The sequence below is a fragment of the Lepisma saccharinum genome, chromosome 16 (genome assembly GCF_977018435.1).
Source record: "Lepisma saccharinum chromosome 16, izLepSacc3.1, whole genome shotgun sequence".
Classification (NCBI taxonomy): domain Eukaryota; kingdom Metazoa; phylum Arthropoda; class Insecta; order Zygentoma; family Lepismatidae; genus Lepisma; species Lepisma saccharinum.
In genome coordinates, this window is record NC_139244.1 from 32,773,875 (window position 1) to 32,788,417 (window position 14,543).

The 14,543-nt window shown below is 35.7% G+C and overlaps 1 protein-coding gene across 5 annotated transcripts in view; it reads right to left on the reverse strand.

Moving 5' to 3' along the window:
* Positions 1-2,756: 2,756 nt before the first annotated feature.
* LOC146000383 (uncharacterized) overlaps positions 2,757-14,543 on the reverse strand; it is a 112,083-nt gene continuing 100,296 nt past the window's right edge. For all 5 annotated transcript variants that reach the window (XM_083137961.1, XM_083137959.1, XM_083137960.1 and 2 more), the window contains exons 20-21: positions 7,918-8,144; positions 2,757-3,145 (exon numbers count right to left, since the gene is read on the reverse strand). In XM_083137961.1, the coding sequence (XP_082994087.1) occupies positions 2,994-3,145; positions 7,918-8,144 (379 nt within the window). In that variant the 3' untranslated portion in view covers positions 2,757-2,993. The remainder of the gene's footprint in view (positions 3,146-7,917; positions 8,145-14,543) is intronic.

Sequence of the window (14,543 nt, forward strand, 5' to 3'; positions counted from 1 at the left end):
TTTTCTTACATTTAGCTGCAGTCATAAGTCACTGATGGTCAACCAACATATTCTCTCCCCAACTAAACCAAAAATTCTCGTCACCATGGTAATGCACCTATCTTGGTTGTTTGAAGAGGTCAATGACCTCTTTTTCTACTCGTCTGCAAGTGTTCATTGAAATAGTGATATTCTTGACACACAGGGTAATTTCCCTTTTCTTAGAATAATTAAATCAAGACAACTTAGGTGGGCATGCCATGTGGCACGAATGGGAGAGGAAAGAGAAGTTTACAGGATTATTGTTGGGTAACCTGATGGTAAGTGACCTGTAGAAAGGCCAAAATGAAGATGGGGGGAGAACGTTGAGATGTACCTAAAGGAAATCGGTAGGGATGGAAAAGTGTATATAGATCTTGCTCAGGATAGGGACAGATGGAAAGCCTGTATTGCTGCAGCCATGAACCTTGAGGTTCAAGAAGGCTAGAGAGTTAGTTAGTTAAGAGGGGAATTTACCTCCTATCATATGCCATTATTTTACCCTTTCATGTAATTTTTTTGGCTCCAAAATGCCCTGTTTCTGAGGAAAATTCCATGCTCACATCAAAACAACGGGTTCATAACACTGATTGGATTTGGCAAAGATTGGTCATGTTCAACACATGCATTACCTCGCTTCTCAAATTCATCGAAGAAGGATCAAGATTGTCAATTCCTGAGACATTCATTATCTTATTGAAATGATTAAAATACAGGAGAAAAATAGTCTCTGGGCCTTCACAGATAGCCTAGAATATATGCCTCCCCCTCACTCACTATATTCATGCATATAATATAAAGCCAGTGGCATGCGGTGACATTTTCCGTTGGGAAAGAAGATCCTGAAAAGTTAAGAAAACCATGAATTCATTGCTTCTACATAGTACGTTATACTGAAAAAATGAGCACTGTACCTGATACTGTTTCCATAACGTCTCTAAGGGAAAGATGAATGTCCTGGTGCAGTTGTTCATTTTTTCGAATTTCAGTTGGTCTGTTGTCAAATGTATTTAATGCAACAGAAGATCACGGATGATTGAAACAATTTTCAAGATTTTCACGCATTGCAATATTCACAAATCCACTTTGGCACCTCGTAGTTCTTTCCGTAGTAAATAGTAAACAATGCCAACACTAAAGTTTCTGAAGCAAACAAACAGAAATTCACATGCCTGAAAAACTAACTTTTTACCTCGCAAAGCACTTGAAAAAAGTGTGACCGTGGCCCGCGAGTTTTACCAACTCTATTTGGCGGATGTGTCCATGGACATGTTAGCTGTCTTAATAGACTGAACGCTCGGAAACGTTTATCTTCACATAGAATATGTCATCTGTATGTCAGCAATTATAGTTTAATGTTTCTCCTGTGTTTTGAAACTTTATAATTTATTTATGAATATAAATTTTAACTAGCTTGGTGGATATGCTACATCGCTGACAGTAACAGTACACTTGTACACTTAATCGTGCAGTTCACAACACTGAGGACATCAGTAGACTGATCCGATGGCACTCTGGCTGTCTTTCAGCCTTTCAGCCTTACCGGTTGAAAAAAAAAATGCCTCCACACAACCTACCCTCCCATTGGATCCTTCAAGGTCACTGGGGGATTTTTCGGGCACCTGGTGTCATTGCAGGCTACAGGATGGTCAGGGTGATACTACGCAGATGTTTGTCAACACGCTGCGAGAGGGTGTTGATGGCCCCATATCGGAAAAGGACGAACCTTGGAGGCTTGCAGGTTGATATTCTGTTGAAGCAAGCCGGAGGAAATAATGAGAAACCAAAAGTTAAATAATTAATTTGTAACAGTTATGCTGTGTGCCACCACTGCTGGCCTTGCTGTACCAGAGTGCACGTGCATGCTAGCTACCCTGCATATTGCAGCATGACAGGGAGGCATGGAGATGATGTAGAAATGGTGGCTTTTCCCACTCAAGATTGTCCTGAGGTACCCACTGATTGCAATTTGAGTGATCCTTAGAACAGCAGAGTTATTCGTGGAAGAATTTGTACCCCAAATTACTTATCCTGGAGACTGAATCTGGGTCTTCAGAATGCCAGTCAGACACCCAACATGTAAGCATTCATTATATCATTAATAAATTCATATAAAATAATTTAATGTGTCTTTCACAATAACTGTATGAATATCTGAATCTAGCAGTTTACATATAAACTTTGAAACAATGTTTTTGTTTCCTAACTTTTATTATATTAGTCTTAATAGATATAGTACTCTAATCGTACCAACCATGGGCTTAACTTGGGACCTAACTTTGAAGGAGCAGAATCTACTTGGGGGGGGGGGGGGGGGGGTGTCAAAATATAAAAGTTTTTTATCCAATAAAAATAGCTTCCAATACTTTTTTTTTTTGCTAAATAACTGTTGCATTTGCTAAATCATAAAAATTACCCATTACTTTGTTCCTGAGGTCCAGAAAGGTTAAGAAGAGTACCATTAACTTGTATATTTGAATAACCTAAAAATTTGGGGGTGCCCCCCTCCACTTGCCCCTGCCAACTTATGCATAGAGCAATCAATCTGATTCTCAGATGATTCTGCATATATTGATTTGTTTATTTTGCATGTACATATTTTATGTAGCAAGGATTACAAATTAAAATTGTAATCACAATGTCAATAATATTGTTGCAAGAACTTATACTAACCTAGACTTTGGGTATCATTTTCACACAAATTGGGTTGTAATTTCACACGCAAACAAATTACAATCAACTGAACTGATAATTTTATTCAAATACTTTATTCAAAGAGAATGTATATTAAAGAATAATTTAATAAGTTTCTACAAAATATGGAATATTTGTAGACATTTCAATTTACATACTGTGATTTTATTATAAAAAAATACACTGACTAGATTTTGTTTGAGCTGTTGGTATGTGACCTCTGAAGAACTTACAATGAGGTATTATGCTCAGTTACTCCCACATATGGCTGGCATCTTGATTCATACTTTGCCAATTCTATGAACAGACCAACTACGAAACAACTTTCTAGAGGACTTCTTGACCTGCTTTCCATAACCCACTTTCACTTCCAGAGATACTCCACTGCTTAAAGATAACCAGGTACACACTTCAGTGTTGTCTGAGTTGGTGTCTGAAATGTAAGAAGAATTGTAATATTCAAATAAGGGTTTTAATGCAAAAGATTTAATGCAAAAATTTCATCAAGTTACATGAGAAAAATTCGAGTAGAATTTAATCTTACCTCTTTTAATTTTGTTCATGGTAAATCAAGACACGTGCACGTTCACACAAATAAACACAACACAGTTGTCAGAATACCAGGGAGATATTTTCTGAAAGAGTAAAAAAAAAGGTAAAGTGCTCTCCTGTGCGTAGCACCATGCCATGAAGGCATATAGGGGGTGTGGGGGTAATGTCCCACACTTTCTTGATCCAGTCGTGAGTGGAGGTGATGTGATCAGCATCACACCCCTGACTGCCTTTACCCCCCAGGGTTTCCCCCAGGTACCCATGTCATTCGATGCTGGGTGGGTGCCGGGGCTGCTTCCAACATTAGAAAAGTTCCCGGATTGGAACCAGCTGGGGATCGAACCCGGGACCTTTAGCATGGTAGTCGGATGCGTTACTGACTAAGCCACCGCGGCCATTCTGAGAGAGTAGCCACATTAATTAACATAATTGCTGCATCCCTAAATAGCATACAAAAATGCATATTTGGGCAAAAATATTTATTAATGTTTTACTTCCTTGACTGAGTACTTGACCATTCAACCATACACACACACAAAATTGGTGACATTTCACAGACTACTCAATTGGATTATCAGACAAAATAAAGTTGAATGTGTTGAATCAATCACATTCCTAACAATTGTATATTGATTTAAGACAGTGCCTGTGACACAATTTACTAAATGTCAAAATTAAAATCTAACACAAACTCTCATCGCACTGACAATCACAGATATGTGTAACAAACTCACAATTTCAGGCAGAAGCCACAGTCCTGTGCAATTGTTTCTGTATTGAATTTAATGAAAGCTGATGAAGTCAAGATAATTAAAAAAAAACAATGTTTCAGAAACATTTCTCAATCAATTTACATAAAAATAATGAGTAACACTCGTTCCACACATGTTCATTGATAATATATGCTGCATAATATTCATAATGGTGTAATTCCACTCAGACAACATTTAGGCAAATGTGGCATGCAGCTGTCAAACTGTCAGGTTTTGAATCATGCAGCATTATGTTATGTTGCATGAGAAGAAAGAATAAATTTCACTATTGCGCTGTTGCATGAATGAGCTAAAATTTTTGGGATCATCGGCAGGTGTGGCCCAGTGACGCGCACTGAGGAGTAGCTAGTCTAGCAGAGATAGATCAATCAATCTCACATCTCGAATTATATTCAAATCACAATATTTATTGTCTTGTTAAAGCCACCACAGCTCATATGCAACACCTTCTTTTCCACGCGTTTCTCGTCCATCGGTGTTCTCCGCGGGCAAAGCTGGCTGGATACCCTAGCTCTCTCTTCTTCCGCCAGACCAGTTTCCAGGTAGAAACGGCCGGCCCAAGGAAAAGGAAGATTTCTACCTCTACCTCCCTTGTCCCCCCGCCCCCCGCTGCAATGGTTGAAAGCCCAGGCTTTCAGGTCCCCCAGTCTATCTCCTATAGGACAGATAGGGGATTGGTTTCTCATAATTTTTTTGTAAATCCTCTAAAGAACACAGGGTAAAATTTTCTGCAGTACTTATGTTCTCTGTATTTACACAACCTTTTACACGGTGTACAATATGTGTGTATGTATAATATGGGATGTAGTTTTATTATTTATGAAATGGGAACGTGTTATGTGCAGACAATAATGTTATGCTTTCTTTCTTTTTTTCTTTTTCAAATATGGAATATATAATGATTAAATTACAAATATGTGCTCAGGCTCTCTCTGACTCTCGTTTTAGTAGTGTTTTATTTAAATATACTACTCTTTGTCTCTAACAGTCATAAATACGGATGTATTTATTTGTGCAAGAGAATGCGTGTTCATATTGTTGTTGGTTTGGTTTATTTTACTTCGCTTTTCTGCCACATTTGGTTATCGCGAAAATGAGGATTGAGTGATGATATGATGAAATTGGTGAAGGGACCTCATATGAACAATCCAGGCCAGGATTCGAACCCGTGATGAGTGTGCATTCTTGTCCTATGTGTTGCAGTGAATAATGAAATAATTTGGAATGAAAAATGTATCTCAGAACTCAAAATGTCAAATGAATATCATTGAAGAAACTACAAAAAAGTGTGTTGTGTTTTGTTACCTGTCACCAAATCAATCAAGCGTGGGGGAGTGGTTATCACAGCATGCTACCACACCAGGAGTTCCGGGTTCGAACCCCGACCTGGGCATGGGCGTTCCCTGTGCTCGTCCCTTCATCAATTTCATCGTATCATCTTCGCAATTAACCAAATGTGACAAAGAAGCGACACTAAGTAACAAAAATGAAATCAAATCATTGATTGATTGCTCAATTTGGTTTATTTTACTTCGCTTTTCTGCCACCTTTGGTACAACAAAATAGATGAAGGAACACACACAAAGAACACAAATGGCCAATCCGAGATTCGAACCCAGGATCTCTGGCTTAGAGTCAAATCAAATAGTTTTTTTTATTTTCGAATGTGGGTGGGGTTACGTGTACTTTTTTCTAGTACTCATTCATAATTTTGCAATCTTTTCCTGTCATTGACATTCTTCTTTTTTGTAGGAATACTGGCCCTAAAAGGAGGATGGGTGTGACCCACACCCCCCTTGAGCACACCACTGACTGCTACCCCAAGTGTCGACGTCACCGCACGTCACTGGTGTGGCCATTTTGCACCCTTCAAAGTATACGAGGAAAACAGCTTCTTATCTAAAACCTTTACCATAATGCTAGAAAACGGGTGTAAAAAGCCCCCTGAGAAATTTTAAAAGTGCTAGGTTGTACAAACAACATATTAAAAGGTAAGGCTAGTTTAAAAACGAATTATTTTCCTGTAGTTTACGATTATTACAAGCATAAGAAAAAGAAAACAGTTTTTCTTTGTGACGTTCACAAAGTGTGACAGCTGCATGCCACGTTTGCCTGAAACGTCACAAAGAAAAACTGTTTTCTTATGCTTGTAATAACCGTAAACTACAGGAAAATAATTCTACAATGCAAGCAATGCGTACATACAAGAAAAACTATAGTTTAAAAACGTCCTCAGAAACAGTGTAAGAGGCCCCACTCTTCTTCTAAAGCCAAAAACATTTGTTAAACAATGTCATCATCTTTCAACATAGATGATAAACGGTTGGGAAGATTAAAAGTTTCAGGCAAGTAAAGTTGGCACATGCAATGAAAATATGCTGAACACTTGAACAACATTAAAGACACAACACATAGGATGGCCCAGCTCTTGCAGCAAATGACCATGGCTGAGATGGCTGTGTCCAAAATGAAGCTAATTTAAAATGATGGGAGGGGTGGTACGAGGAATGCCATGCACCATGATTGTCTTGATAGCACAAAGCTTGTTCCCCATGACCTCATCCCACTCTTTCTGCCAAGTGTCAAGAAGGGTCAACACATTCTGCAGGTCCCTGGTTGGCAGAAGGTGGACAAGAACATTTCTATGTCAGCAGACTTGGCATCAGCATCGGCTTCATTCCCCTTGATGCCAAATGTGGCTCACGGCCCAGCAGAAGGGGACTGAGCACTGGCTTAATGAAGGGCTCCACTGCAGGGTGCCTTAACACTAGAACGGCGGAAGGGGTCAAAATGACCACCTACCTTGACAGTTCCTTTAATGACTATCCCGTTTTTCTTATTTTTTCCTTGAAACTTTGGGACTTCATAATTCTTTGTCCTTTCTAAGATGGTATATTAAAATCTACAAAATATAATTTATTTCTGTGAAATTTCATGTTATACCCCTAGAACAGCGGGAAGGGTCAATTTGACCCCTGTGAAGTTTCATTTATGCATGCTGCAATATTGGTGTTAGGTTGTGGTTCCTGTGTCATCTTGTCTTTAGCATGTTCCCACTTGTCAGTTTACATGTCATGTAGGTAGTGTTCTTGGACTGGGAAGGACGTTTCTGAATATGTTGCGTCAAGTAGCAGTGTCTCGGGGTGATATGTTGCACACTCTGGAGTGTTCAGTTGTTTTTTATTATAGCTCTTATGTGTAATCAAAATGTATCACAAACCACCTAAACATTGATTATAATACATAAAGCACAGAAAATAATATGAATTAAAAATATGTTCCCATTCTAAAATAATTAAAATTCTTAAATGCATTTCTTATGAGGGGTTAAAAAGACCCATTTCCACTGTTCTTGCAAGTATCAGATCCTTTGCCGTTCTAGTGTTAAGTCAGCGATTCCAGACTCTGGAGAAAAGGTAGAATTACAACCTACATCTCAATTGCAAGTGGTGAAATACAGTGGAACCCCAATTTTACATTCCTGGAATTTATATTTTCCCACATTATACATTTAATATTGATTGTCACAACATAGCAAAATGTCATAAAAGTTTCCTTGATTTTACATTTTCCTGCATTTTAAGTGATATTTAAGAGAGTGAATATTTTAAGAAAAAAAAATAGATGTAAACTGCTACTAAAATCTTATTCATAATTAAAAGATTATGAACATTTATGAACACTAACAACTACATTATTGTATCCATCATACATAAAGAATTTTCAAATGTTCTGTGAAACAGAAACTCTTGAATAAAATTTTCTTTGAGGAAGTTGTACAAGTAAAGATTAGTAGGAATAAGAAAATATGCATGAGGAAATGCAAACATCAATCATAGTCATTAAGTTCTGCAATTCATAAATTACATAAATATCTTACCTGTAAACAAATCATACAAAGTAATTTTCCTTGTTGCCACAACTTGTCGGTTGGAAGTCCTTATGTCGAAAACAAGGAATGATTGAGGAGCCACTCCTTCAGAATCATCAACTTGGAAATTTAAGTCAAAGCGAGGATTTGGAGCAGCTGGTATCAAGTGGGATTTTACAAGTGTTTTGCCTGCAATGTTGGTGGAACTCCTACGTACCTTCTCTGGTGCAATAGGGCTGTTAAAAAAAAAAAAAAAAGAATTCAAAGGGAATGCAATGGCAATATTATATTAGTTATCTTATTTCACATGACACATTAAGAACGACTGAACCAGTCATGCTTGCAAATGACACAGAAGAAGATTTTATGTACCTTTTTTATGAGATACTTCTTAACTACAATTGATAATAAATGAGCATCTCCATTTGAAGTAAAGAATTGACAGATATGAATCTGAGCACAGATTATGATGTTAACCTTTTCAGTATTTTTTGTTTTGTGCAGGACTGCTTTATTTGTTACCAATTCTTACTTCTCAACTTCTCAAAATTCAGTTGTTTATTCTTGTCAAAGGAGTGCATTGGTGTCCTGAACAGCCTAAGAAGAAATGAAGGATTGAAAATTTCAGTGGCCAATGGCAGCTGAACCACAGGCCCTAGCACGTTGGTTAGATCTCACAGATGTGAGCATTAACTGTGCACCTGTACAAAAAAGTATATTGATGGGTACAGGATGTGGTTAAAAATGTTAGTACCTCATTACTAGTGGACCCACAAAGAAAAGATCCATTGCCCCTCAGTTGCCTATCCCCCCTCCCCCGAGAACATCCTTCATCCGCTACTATTAGATCATCTGATTTTTGTAGCAGATCTTCTGGTTTCCCAAGGAACAATCTCCCGATTTTTCAAGTCTGACCTGGCAACACTGCCCTGAAGCCCGAGAACGGTGGGGAAAATGCATGAACGCTTTTGGCCAAAGGTTCTTTTCCTTGTGGTCACCCTATAATAAATGTACGAGCCATGTAAATGTGTGGTTTTGAATAATCTCATGTGTTTCAAACTATAGCATGAGAGTTTGATATTTCATCTGGTTGATCAAGTTTATCGTGCAGAAAATTACATATGGAGAGCTGTTGCTTCTTCACATGAAGCACTACAACTCTTTATGGGTCTGGGCTGCTTATTGCTGAATTCCATAGAGTTATACATATTCTCTCCAATTTTGCACCTTAATGTTCAAAGGAAATGCATGTGATAGTAATTTTACTTCATCATGTTTTATTTTCTAATAACTAAGTTATAGTTTGAATTTGAATGTTCTTTCCATCCATAGACCTTTGATTAAAAGAGCATGGAAAAAGTCAAGATACAAAATAGTATTTAGTTTAGTACATCATAACAAAAGAGAAGAAACATTGTGGAGTACATTACATCACTACACCAAAGTAAAAATGAAAAAAAATGCACTAACATTGCATCATTGAAAGAAGAATAAAATAAAATACATATTGTTCAGTACATTGGCTTTGCATCAAAATGAGAATAATATATTTTTTTAGAATAGTTTTTTATTATTATTACTATTTTGGAATATCAGGCAGAGCGGCTCTTTAGTTCTACTGTCATGAGATTTGCTTGTGAAGTGTATACACATTGAGCATGTTTCTAAGTTATATCATCTTGTTCCATGAATTCTGCGAGACTGTAGACAGCTCTGTCTGTCAAATATTTCTTTGTTGTTTGTATTTGTTTATTTTTGGGAGTTATCAGTTTTATGTCATGAGGCAACTGCTTGTAGAATATTTTCCCAGCATTCATTGGTGATTGTTTTGAGATATTGAGTCTGTGCTGATTTTGGTAGTAATTATCTTTCCTTCTGGTATTGTGGTTGTGTATCTGGTATAACGACTTTGTCAGTATAATTCAAACTCAGTATCAGCACAATAGGTAGCTATGGTGCTATATTGAAAAGGAAATTTAAATTTACATATACTGATAACTTTATAATTATTATATTGATAAAAAAACAACAACCTAGAAACAACAAAAATTACAATAGCATCAAATTATGCATATGTTTACAAGAACATTTATAAGATATCAATGCTATACATAAAAAAAAAATATCTTTGTTATCTCCTTCCAGGATAAAGCAAGTCTTTGTATCTACAATTCTGAGCTTCAGTTTTCGAAATTCATCATCTGATCAAATCACCTCCAAACGTAGAACATATAAGTGTCACTCTATGCGACCTTCCTCAAAGCACTCATTTGAGGAACTGTAACTTTACAAGCCTGCCCGTTAAGGAAGATGAAAACAGATACCTATTCACTGCTTCCAATTCAACATGGTATCTATTATACATATCAGTGTCATTCCACAACTTTCGAATCTTTATAAGATTATATCATATTCAAAGTTCATTCGAGTCATAAAAGGCTTCCATATAACTTAAACATCCAAGTTATTATAACATTGCCCAGTTTAATGCTTTAAAAGCAACAATTATTGTACAAATATATCACCATTCCATATTTCCATCCTGAGATCTTTTTAAAGTCGCAGACAACTAGTATTAGAGCAACTAGTTCCTGCCAGATTTTCTAGTATGAGTTATCTTCAATTGTTTTTGTTTTATATTTTTGTCCATAAGTGCTTAACAGCTTGAATGTTTGTGTAGTAAATGTACATATTTGCTCTGTTACAGCTATTTTACTATGTATATCACAATATACTTATCGAATGATTACAATTACCATTTTTCGAATGTTGATACAAAATACCAAGTATGACATCATATTATACATTGAACAATTTTAAAGAGTTGACCTTTGTATATAAACCTTGATGCCAATGCAAATGTACATAATTTCAATAAATTTAATTATAAATTTGAATGTATCATATCTTTCTTGTCAGAAAGAACACATATGATTTAAAATATTTGTTTTTCATTTTGTCAGTCAAAAATAACTGTTATGAATATGAATTCAGAATATTTCACAATTTGATAATTTTGTCATTATATACAAATTGGCTTTTTTAAACATCATATTTAAAGGAATAGGTTTAAGTAGTAATTTCAGACATTTAATTGTATTATTTGAATAAAATTTTGAGCAATCATATGACTAAATTATTATAAATATTGCACAAATGTGGAACTTTGGACTTAGCCTAACTATTTTCATATTTTGTTATGACAATATATTATTTTTATTGTCATACTGGTTACTTTTAGTCACGCTTGTAGTATTTAGAACAAACATTATAGCCTTATAGATGTATAGAGAGTATATTCAAGGTAACTTAATATACTATAAGGTAGTGCCATCCGAAAATTGCCGATCATGCACGAGCGCGTGACGTCATGTGGGAGGATCGGTTATGCTCGGTGCCCCTTCGGTTATGTTCGTTGGCTTGGCCGAAGCAAACGGCCGCTATCATTTCTATGCGAGTTTCAGAGAGGGAAAGTGTTTCATTACTTTGAGGGGTAAATATTAATTATCATACTTCGGGATGGTATTGAGGTATTCCTTTAATGATTAGTAACATAATTAAAACATGCTACTTTTAAAAGAGGGAAAATTGCACATGCAAACATTGTAAAAATTCATGTTTCTGAAACCTGACCGATATATTACAAAGAAGGTTGTCCGTGCTCGCATTAGAATTTCAGATTTCATCATTTCATAAATCGTATTATGATTTTAATAAGAAATGTTGCATGCTAAAGAAGAATTGGATTGCATAGTGAAAGAGTTACAAAGAAAGAATTGATTGACAGATTTGGTATATTTTTGCTTTTCTGTCTTTTTTTAAATATGAAAGGAAAACCCATAAGAGGATATCTTTCTTTGTTTCCACAAGCCGGCCTCCTTGGCGTAGTGGTTAGCACATCGCACTTCAACGCCAGAGGTTTGGGTTCGAATCCTGGCTTGGGCATGGATATTTGTGATTGTTCATTCATCATTTCATCACTCATCCCTGTCTTCGCAAATTAGCCAAAAGTGGCACAAGAAGCGAAGTAAATGAAGCAAATCAATCAATCAATATTTGTATTCACATATACTATCACATTTACTAAATTCTCAATTTTCTCATTAAGGACAAATCAATGTCTTACCCGATTGGATTCGAATCCGGGACCCCTGGCGTCGAAGCGCGATGTGCTAACCACTATGACAAGGAGATCGACAGAGGCCTCCGAGGTACTACGGGCCTCACAGAACGTCACAGGGGTACTATCGGATTATAAATTATGGATATTAGAGATTGGATAATAAATAAATAAATTATATAATATATAATTTATATATAAAAAAAACACCCGTTCTATATTTATAGAATCTCAAAGAGAGCGATAGTTTGCCAAACTAAAAAATAATCCTATTTTGTTCTCACGATGATAAAAATAGAACGCATAATCAAAAATAAATTGGTAACTGTAGATTTGCACAGAATTGAATAAGCCGAATTTTGATGTAACTCGTTTTTATGTGGTTCTACTGATTAACTTTTAATTGGAGTCCAAACTTGAATATCCGTAATTTTTAATCCGATAGTAGTCCGGTATAATCTAGTTACAACATTTAACACAACGCAGTACAAAAGCCTAATATTTAGTTTTCTGACCGAATAGTTCCTTCTTATTCATTCAGAATGTTGCAATCATTTCCAGGAACATTTCAAATTTTACATAACATCAGAAAGTATTAAAATTATACTGCTATACTTAAAATCTAATCTTTACCATTCTCCATAATGTAACTTTATTTTTGAAATTATCAAGTGAAAGAAGCAATATACAATCTAGATAAAATTTTACTCTGCATTTGAAACTTACTCTAAATTCGAAAGAATTCCCAACCTTCTTCATATATTTATTTACTGTACAATAATTTACGTACGGATCAAAGTTCCACATGCAAAATTTTTTTGGAAAGTTTTATGTGGAGGAAGAATGATGAAATAGTTTGTAAGATAGTAGTTTCAGACTTTGAAAACGAAATTCCAGTTTGTAATTTGCAGATATTTTATTATTTCTCTGGTTCAAATTTGGCTGCAAGTTATCGTTGTCATAGTTCTAAAAAGTATTTTTTCGTATTAAGAACTTTACATACAAACGCGTGGAGAAGACGAGCCAAAGTGTACAAGTACTAATTTAACTAAGTTAACCTACTCGAAATACTTGATGAGTACTAGGAACATCAAACTTAAATGTCTTAACCTACTAATTCAAGCCTATAGAAATAGATTTATGATCACACGGTAAATGAAACGCTTTGAGAATATCGATGAAAATATCTTAGTTCTTTGTTTAATTAAACAATAAAGGAGAAAAGTTACATTAACTCACAATGATTGACCGTGCAACTGTACGAATCATTATTCGTTAAAGGACTTTGTCCGCAGATTTTCCATTTCCATTTCCATGTGTGTCTGAGTTGTATAACCGGAAAATATACTCCAAGGCTGATATAAGACACACATTTGTACATTAACGAAGTAACTTGCATTACACTAATCTTAGATCTTGCTCTTTTTGACAGAAATGTACTACAAAGAAATAATGTAATATCCATTGGTTTATATTGAGTACAAGGGTACAAAATTATTCACAATATATTTGTGAAATACCAAAATTGAACGAAGTTGCAAAAATTTCAATGATGGGTGTAATATTCACTCATGCAATACTTACCATCGTGCATACAACGCTATGTAACTCGAATTGAAGATGTACTAGGTGAATTTCATTTCAAATAGCGTGAAAGTTAGTACACGATCTTCGAAATGCCCATTTCCGACAACGTTTTTCACAATAATGTGAACATACAAATCACAATCAACATCGGTCTGTGTTAAAGTGTTAAATGAAATTGTTAATAATTATAAATCCGACTTACATAAAATGTACATAACAAATCAGTTAGGCTCACTACGTACTTCGCACTAGTTGAACACATTTTCAAGATATTGATGACTTTTCTTGAGGTACTGTCGGTTAGGTTACGTTGTAGATTTTGAACTTCTTTATTCAGTTAAATCAGGTTGATAGAGGTTGTTTGTAATCTTTAATTTATTTGCTTCATTATGCAGACGTGTGTTTCTCCATTGTAAACGATTGAATATGTTTTCCAACAACGAACCATTGCTTGCAGTTTGTGCATATACCTTCGTCTATATATTTTTCTCTTTTTTGGCAGCATAGTCCTTAGCTTGTTTAGGGCACGTCTCCTTATTGCATATCTTTCGTAGCGTACATCTCTGCAAACCTTAGCAACACGTCCTACAAGCGAATAATATTGTGAAGATAAGTGTTTAGGAGAACTACACCATTTCCTCGATTATTTGGTACTAAAGTAATTGGGTGTAATTTTAGCGATGGCTCTGCAGTTGGCTTCTTCATGTTCTTTGGTGGAAAATACAGAAATTCTGCTTTCAGATCTCGCACATAGTCTTCTTCACAATAATTGGCACTGCACACTTGCGTTTTTTTACATTTCGTCTACAAGCATGAATCCACTGTTTACTTACGCAATTATCGACTGGAAATCTATGATATTTTATGTCAGTTCCTTTAGTTTTCTGGTTATAGTTTTCATAGCTTGCTACAGCACAATTAGATATGA